Source organism: Pagrus pagrus, assembly GCF_965226575.1.
Source record: "Pagrus pagrus genome assembly, chromosome: 17".
In the NCBI taxonomy this organism is placed as follows: Eukaryota; Metazoa; Chordata; class Actinopteri; order Spariformes; family Sparidae; genus Pagrus; species Pagrus pagrus.
Genome location: NC_140201.1, coordinates 14,921,256 through 14,930,181, shown reverse-complemented (window position 1 = coordinate 14,930,181; position 8,926 = coordinate 14,921,256). Strand labels below are relative to the sequence as shown.

At 44.4% G+C, this 8,926-nt stretch overlaps 1 protein-coding gene across 3 annotated transcripts; it reads right to left on the bottom strand.

The window, feature by feature from the left end:
* Window positions 1-1,434: 1,434 nt before the first annotated feature.
* Window positions 1,435-8,825, bottom strand: nkain1 (sodium/potassium transporting ATPase interacting 1; the record flags this gene model as incomplete). Of its 3 annotated transcripts, none has more annotated exons than XM_084379516.1 (8): window positions 8,676-8,822; window positions 7,969-8,356; window positions 6,899-7,036; window positions 6,726-6,806; window positions 5,860-6,057; window positions 5,575-5,635; window positions 4,014-4,095; window positions 1,435-3,122 (listed from the first exon to the last, which is right to left on the bottom strand). In XM_084379516.1, the coding sequence occupies exons 2-8, from the start codon at window positions 8,020-8,022 to the stop codon at window positions 3,113-3,115; spliced, it is 624 nt and encodes a 207-aa protein (XP_084235642.1). In that variant the 5' UTR covers window positions 8,023-8,356; window positions 8,676-8,822. The 3 variants fall into 3 exon arrangements, with proteins under 3 accessions (XP_084235642.1, XP_084235643.1, XP_084235644.1); XM_084379517.1 differs by having other exon boundaries at window positions 8,682-8,822; XM_084379518.1 differs by lacking the exon at window positions 1,435-3,122 and having other exon boundaries at window positions 4,010-4,095; window positions 8,676-8,825.
* Between the last annotated feature and the right edge of the window lie 101 nt (window positions 8,826-8,926).

The window sequence follows — 8,926 nt, the reverse complement described above, 5'->3', positions numbered from 1 at the left end:
AGACCCATCCTCCATCCAAGTTTGGTGGAGATCTGTTCAGTAGTTTTTGTGTAATCCTGCTAACAAACCAACCAACCAACCATTACTGATGAAGAAATAACCTTATTGATGGAGGTAATAAACTTAAAAGAAAGGATAACATTTAGCACTCTTTAGTACATCAGGTATAAAATGAGTCCTTTAACGAATGTCACAGTTGTATTTTTTGTAATGTTGGACTTCCTTTCTAAAAAATGCATCATATTATTTAAGTAAATTAAATCCTCATTGTACAATATCAGTTCCCTGGAGTGGCGTGCATTATTTGTATAATCTTCTGAACTAATCTGGCAAAAAAGTGTGCTCCATAATCCAGATATAATGTAATCAAAGCTGGGAGGGAAAGCACTCATTTTATTGAAGTCACAGTCAGTGATATAAATGTGTGTCTACAGACGACAACAGAAGTCACGTTTAATGTAGAAAGTGTATTTTTATTATTTCAAACTTCACCTTATGCACAAGAAGGTCTTCACCTCATACCTGCCTCCCCCCCCTCCATTTTTTCTTCCGCCTCCACTCGCTTCTACAAAAGCTACTCAGAGCCATGTCACTGTGTATGTTCGTGACATGACATCGCCGTTCTCTGCGGAGATTAGCGAATGAGCTGCAGAGAAAGTTAGAGAGGAAGCCGACGGGGAGATTTAGCTGCCGATAGGTTAGAAGAGGGCAGCGTGAGGATGGAGAACGAGAGAAACAGGTATGAAGGAAAACTTTGGTGTGTACCCCTCTCCCCCGGCCCGACCCACCCCCTAATGCAACCCCCCTTTTCTAAATGGAACCAACAAGACAATCATTGGCTGGTTATTTACATGCACAGTATCCCCACTGCTCCCCCCCATTAGACACACTAATGCCTGATCCCAAAGCCATCTGCATCCCTAATCAACTGCATTTCACGTAGGATGAACTTATTTTCCTGAAAACATAACACCCTGGCAATGGACATTTGACTTTAAAGGATGAGTCTGGTGATATTTTATATTTCTCTAATCAACAACAAAGTACATGAAAAGACCAAAACCAACAATGAATGAATTCTGCTAAAAAGCCTGATAGAGTGTCCTTTTTTAACTTTTTAAATAACACATCACTGAGCCACATTGTTTCACTGCCTGACATGTTCAGTACTTACGATGAACATGAGCACCGTAGTTTATTTTGAGTTTGCTCCACATTCACTGTCTTCCTGCTGTAAATACTCAGCTGAAAAAAGTCCCCAACAAAAGCACTATTAAGTGCTGTTTGGGTGACATTTGCTCAACTCTACAGTGTCCAGCTGTTTTGGGGAAATTATTTAGCCTTCCTTTTTTCTGTGATGCTTATTTTAGAGATTTGTGTCTCCAGTAGGGCTGGCATGAGACTTGATAATCCAGGTATGACATAATCGTTGACTTTTCCTGATTTTAATCGGCCTGTTCTTCTCAAAAATCTCATTATGATAAAGGTGCAGTATGTAAGATTTAGCATCCTGTCCAATTCATACTCAAAACAAGTAGGGGGCAGCATATCACAAGAATAACCACTAACTGCTGCTGATGGTACTATTAGCTAATTAGCTCAGTTAGCCGTGCAGCTTGCAATTCAGACTGGGAGCTCCGAACACTGGACGAGCATTGGTGTTTACACTGCCAACGAAGAGGCTTTGGACCAGAACGGGCCAGTGCTAGCTGGTTAGCATGCTAACTTCAGTTAGTATCTCTCCAGCACAATACACAGACGTCATAAAGTGCTAACCTTCCCATTCTGTTGATAACTGAAGTTAATTTTTTTATGTTTTCAACTAAAATTCTTACATAATGCAACTTTAATTTTTTTTTTACCAATAGTCATCCCTACAATATTGTCAAATTATCACTGTCAGGTCACTATCAAAATATCGTGATATTTGATTTTGTCTGCAACATTTATGATGCTTTGTGCAAATTTTGGGTGTGATTTCCGACGTGCCTTTTCACACAGCGTATCGTTCATTCCTGAAGATCTAGGTTAGCGAATTTAACAAGTGAAAACTAATACTACTATTATTGCTTAGCCCACTTCACTCACGCTTCTAAAGCCTTGAAAGTCCCGCTGGTGTGTCAGTTATTATGACCCTTTGTTACTTACGCTTGCTCCGCCAAGCACCAGAAGTACAGTAACACCCAAAATCATTGCCCCAGTGACCTCCACAGTGCCCTCTCAGGAAAATATTGTGCTATTGTTTTATCGCCAAACCCTAGTCTCCAGGAATGAAAGTATTCAGTTACCGGTGTAGACATTGTTGGTTTCGGCCAATAATAAAATATACAAAACACTGCCAGCCTGATCCTTTAAACAGTTCATCCTTTGAGCTCCACCTGCTCTGTTTTACAACATCAGCATGCCTGGGCTGTAATATAAAAAGCTTGTATGTCAACATTGGTTTTAACGGCATGGGAGCAAGGGAAAGATGGCTTTGGGAATGGGAATCGTAAGACTGCTCTAGTTCGACACCACCACATTCTAAAACGACAACAGGTATGAGCCGTGCCTCTTTTTATTATGTGACCCCACCCCCACATCCCTACATGAGCACCCCCCCATCCCAAAAACAAAAAATTCACAGGGACACACCGAGTGGTATGAGTCCAGGGTGCAACCACAAAGCACCAGCTAGTCCTGTGGAGTTGGACACAATCACACACACTCACACATACATTACGCACACACACACACACATACACACACACATTTGTGGGAGTGTTGAGAGCTGGCAGTTTAGTGAAGTGTGTCTTCGGTGATTTGACAGAGGTGTCCCCAGCTCGTGTTCTCCATACCTCTACTCCTCCTCCTCCTCTTCCTCCTTCATCTCATCGCACCACCTGGCATGCTGGTTCTTCCCTGAGCTCTGTACATTCTATTCAGGGCTGTATTTCTCTCTCTCAGACACAAGCACACATGCACACACGCACAGACGTCTCTCCCTCTGGGTGGGGTAAGTCCGTTCCTCAGGTAAACTGTGAGACATAGAGTGAGTGTAATCAAGGCAACTGCCGCTTTCCATCCACAGTGACACCGTCAGGGTTTGGCCTGAAGGGGGCGCTACCAGCAGTTAACCAGCCCTGGAGATGGAGAGGGGAGATGAGATCAGAGGAATTCACTCCGTCAGACATCAATGTTACAGTTTAATGTACTTTGATATCATGAAAGCGGCACTCTTTCACTGATTTTACACAGGTTTGGATCACTGTTCATGAGGACCTGAGAAACCTTGTATATTGTCTTCTGTGGCTCTGGAGGCAACTTTGTGTGAAAAAATAACCTTGATGATGTCATGAGGGCAGACAAGTGACATCATCAGAGTTATTTTGGGCCTGAGACATAGCATCTTTAACAAGAACAGGGTTCTCACACCTGCTTCAACATCAAATTCGAGGACTTTACGAGGACTTTTCAGGCTCGGTTAAGTCAAATTCAAGGACCCAACACAGCATAGTTTCTGACGCATATCAAGGTTACTTACTGTGACGGCACTGGGATTCTTATAACAACAAGACACAACAATTGAAAAGAGAGAGAGACTTGAATGTGCTGTGTTAAACTCATATGTAGACTTGAGTGTAGCTCCGGCCACATTTTTCTGTCCAAACCCGACCAAGTTGGATAGAGTACTAACCAAGCCTGAGCCAAACTCAACAGGCGTTCTGTTTTTTATTAGCCAGACTCGAGCCTGGCGCAGTTAATGTAGGCTCAAGCACTGAGTTTGTGTTAGCCTGTCAAGCAGTTGTCACAACCACGGTTACAGCTTGCCAGTTTACCCTCATGATGTTGGTTTGGTGCGTCTGGGCCCTAAAAGTCATGATCTCTCAGTCTCTGCAGCATTGTGCATTTTTATCTGTGAGGTCCCCAACACAAGAGCAACACTAAATCACTGGAGCACCTCTTCAAAGACAAATAATTAATAGCAATATAAAAAAAAGAGGGAGAAATAGAACATTATATTTGTAACTCACGTGTAAAGAGGCTGCAGTTGCAGATGAGAGGACTTCTGAGGAGGCTGGTAGCCGTACGAGTCAAAGCCACCAATGAAATCAACTTCAGGAGAGGGAGAGAGAAGGGATGACATCATTCCACTTTCCCTTAAATCTGTATTTTGTTTTAAGTGTTGTATTTCAAGATTGGATTCTATTTTGAAACTCTATTAAGGCATCAGATGGTATCATAGTGCGTTCAGTGTACCTTTATAACACCCACTGTGACATCAGAATCTGCAGAGATGCAGCAATACATCATCTTTCTCACTGCCTCTATGTCACTGATACGTTGCTCTAATCTTTCTCGATCGATTCAGAGGAACAAACTTATGTGGTGCCAGCTGAGTAAGAAAACAGTCTCTGATTGTCTACGTCGGTGGAGATAAAGACCACAAGATAAGGATCGGTTTTCTCCTGAGGCAAGAGCTAACATTGGAACAGAATTTGGTGAATAGTTATCAGGTGTATTTTTTTGTGTGTACACTTTCTTAATCGTCTTTTCAAGAAAGAAACATGAACAACATTATTACAAATTCGTTAGACAGGAAATCAGGTGTATTCACTGGCCAATACTATATTCAAATTCAAGCATATCCCTGACCTTGAAAACATAATGAATAAAAGTAAGCTTTTTTTCAAACTTCAAAACTTTATATGAACCCTTAATATAATTATAACCAGAGCCCGACTGATAGGTCGATACTGGCCTATCACAGATATATAAATATCAGTGTATATGTTGTACGATATATGCAGATATGAAAACCCTTTTTACAGAACGTTATGCAAAAAAAAGGGGTAATTTGTAATTATTAAATTTCTAGTGATGTTTATTGTTTAGTGCACTTAGGACAATAAAGTTTATTATCCAACAGTAAAATATCAGCATTGATCACGTGCATATCGGTGTCATAAGTGCTTAATAACCCATTTGAGGGATCATTGCAAAAAATGTGTGAGTTTTTTTTATGAATTATCAGCCCAATGTTTTTACTTCCTGATACTACATATCAATATCACCCATGGAAATCCAGTATCGGTCGCCTTTTATCATTAATGGATTAGAAACATTTATATTGCATGTTATTGTTATTTCATCATCAGCACTATGTTTTGGCATGCACTTCCTTTTACGGGAACAACCTTATGATGTCATATATTAAGTACTGGAATTAATATCCTCCGCTAAGTGAGAGTGAAACACTCACAAGAGGCGTGTGAGGAAAAGAACCATTCAGAAAAACAGATGGCACACCCGAGCCAACAGACAAGCACCAACTAGCCTACAGACGCACACGCCGACGTTGGGAATAATCTTTAATACTCCCTACAGATGGAGTGTTCAGATCACCCAGAGGGAATCCTCTGTGGTGATACTGCTCAGCATGATTCAGGCAGGGGAAAACAATGAGCCCTCTCGTCCAAAGCCCTGGATCGCTAACACAAAGGGCCTCTCAACAGTATGACACAAGTAAATCTAATCGGCTGAATAAGGCACTTTAGGATTTGCAATCTTCTAGAGGAAGACAAAAGCACTCACAGCTGTCCTCGTCATCCTGGAAGACTTTGCTCACGTAGCAGGCGTACACAAAGCCAAAGAGCTGTTAGAGAAGAGAAGAAATTAGGTGACTGTTGTTGGGTAGGATGAGTCACTACTGACGGAGGACTATCTTTCTTGTGTTTCATAGCTTTATCAGAGGGTTGAGTTTCAGCAAATTAAATTTTAAAAATGTAAATGCTTTTTAACAGTGTAAACAACACAGTGTATGATTATTAATAAGAGGGTTTGTGTGTGTTTATGTGTGTGTGTGTGTTAGATACGTACAGCCAGTAGGATCTGAATGGCTGAACTCAACACCTCGATGTACTGGTAGTCCAGGAGACACCCGGAGACAGTGATGACATGGTGATCATCAGGGGCCATTCGAGAGTCGAGCACTGGCGTTACCAGGCAACCAGGACCATGCTCCATCCACCACGAGCGATGGAGTGACGTGTTGAACGTCATGAGAAAGTCCCTGTCCTACACACACACAAACATACATACAAACACATGCATGTAAGTGGGGCTATAACTAATGTGTCATTGCTGACTATTCTCATTGCTATAAACTGATGAGTCTACAAAATGTCAGATAATAGTGACAAATGTCCATCACAATTTCCCAGAGCTCACGGTGACATCAATATACAATGATCCCAAACAAAGAAACTAAGATATGAAAGAGTAGTAATGTTAGAGAACAGAGAAACAGAAAGGACGATATAGAACAAATAAAAAATCTTACAAAAAACGACACAAAAAGAGAAACAATGTTACAAAAAAGAGAAACAATGTTACAGAACAGAGAAATGATGATGTCTCATTCTGTCAAATCTTTGCTTTTTTTCCAATTACTGGGTAATTTTACATCTTTAGGCCTTTAAAAACCTTTAACTAAACAATTGGACAAGGATATAATCACTCTTAGGGCAAACTGATAGCAATATGCAGACTTATGCAGACAGTGGACAGAAGTTGCAAACAGGAGTCTGGGAACCAGTGGGTTAAACAATTAATTGATTAACAAGACGTAACTCGACAAAGCAATTAAAGCAACTCAAGACAGTAGAGAGTTTCTAATCAGAGCTAGATCAAAGTTGTTAATGGAATCACGCACAACCACAAGTACAAACACACACAGCACTTACTTGAGTCAGGTTTCCAACCTCCAGGTAAAAGCAGATAATGAATGAGTTCCACCCCACCCAGAGGACCAGCCATACTGCATACTGCCAAACAGATTCAGAGATCAGTTTGTGCATCTGCAGGCTCATGTTTTATGAATATGAAGTAAACAGGAATAGGTGAGGGGTATACTCACAAAGATGAGGTATCTGAAGCGAAACTGCACTGTGCCGAACATGCCCAAGATGACGACCATAATGTGCAGGAAGTTGGCCAGGATGGGAGCCCATTGGTAGCCCAGGAAATCAAACACCTGCCTCTGAAGAGCTGCCACCTAGGGGATAGGGGAGGGGGAGGGGGTCATATACATATACATATATATATATATACACACACACACACAAATTCTTACAAACACACAAAACTGAGGACATATGCAAATACAACACACAGAAACACAACACACACAAGTAATCAAGGTTTCACACACACACACACACACACACACACACACACACACAGACAGTGACAGGGACACACATACACAGGTCTGCCGCAGTTGTTTCCATGGTAACTGCCTGGAGCACCAGCCAGTCCAGTGACTGTAAAAGAGGAGCTCCCCCCAAAAGCTCCCCCAAACTAATGAGGATCTATGGGCCGGATCCCCCTGCCACACAACAACTCATCAGCCCCGCAAACAATAGCCAGGACAACAAGCCTCACACTGCCGCTGTCCATGCCTGCATCATGCCCACTGATACCAGCTCATATTACACACTTATTACATTTTAGAGGAATAGTCTTGAGCTATTTGTAGGCACGGGGAACAGCTAACTTTAACTCCAGAATGGAGACCAGATGGTGAACAGGGCCTCCTTGTCCCTCTTGTGCTTAACATTCACATGGTTCTGCCAGAATGGGGCTATCACCCCTCTCTCTACAGAAACACAGACCACACCGACACCAAGCAGCCCCCCTGCCCTGCTCCCTCTGCTTCAAAGACACACACACACACACACACCCTCGCCTGTAATGTGGCATGGCACTCCAGCAGCTGCAGCTCAAAGCTTTTTTGGTGTGACTGTACAGAGAGGCTGGACAAAAATGTCTGATTACAATGTGCGTGTCTGTAGCACGCTGCTCTAATTATATCTTCATGGTGAGTGAGTAGGGAGGCACACAAACACACACACACACACACACACACACACACACACACACACACAAGAATATATTTATCACCTATATACACACACACACACTCACCAACTGCAGTGAACATATCACCAGCAGCGTGCATCTTCCGTCGCACTTCCCCATCTTGGAGGGCTCAGGACGCGGCTTGGAGCCGCGGAGGCTCCGGGGGAATGACGGGTCCCCGGTAAGATCCAGACTGCCTGGCCGTCTCAGCTCACACCATTCCCGGCTGAATAGACCTCCCCAAGGCCGCCGCCGCCTCCTCCTGTACCGCTGGTCTGGCGCTGTCGCTCACAGTGGCTGACCCATCTTGGCCGCTGGTTTTGTCGGTAAATACCACTCGTTTTCAGGAAGGAGAGGGGAGAGAGGAGGAGGAGGAGGAGGAGGGGGGGCGTCCACTTCACACCGGCCTGCTGCGGTCCGACCACCACCGACAAGCGAATCACCTCGGCCACACCTTCCGGAGAGGGGACACACAAAGGCACAAAGAGAGACGGAAGGCTGTCATAATGGGCCCCAGGCTAGAGACAGAAATGAGCATCATATGATACCGGATCACACGGGGGCGGCGGGGAGGAGGGGACCGACCCGCACTGTTACTACGGGCTAACGTCTGGCTACATGCAAGCCGCTACGGACACAAAGCAGCCCGTTGTGACTCACGGTTTTCTAGGAACGGACCGGTGCTCTTCCCCGCTCCGACCCCCGCCGTCCCGCTCCCCTTCCCCGCCAACTGTTCGGGAAAAGAAGTCAAGTTAACGGGCAGATGTGCTCACCAGTACCGGGCTCTGGGCTCCTTTGCTCCGTCTCGCAGCGTCTTTGTCAACAATCGGTGCCGGGGCGGGCGCAGGAGGAGCCGCGGGGGGAGAGAGACAGAGAGAGGGAGAGAGAGACGAGGGGGTGGGGGCTCTCAGTCACCGCGACCCCCTCGAGGAGGAGCCGCATGGATCTGCAGCCCCGCGTGCGTGCGTGCGCGCGGCCGAGCAGCAGCCCCGCTTGGCGGTCGGAAGGAGCACAAAAGAAAACG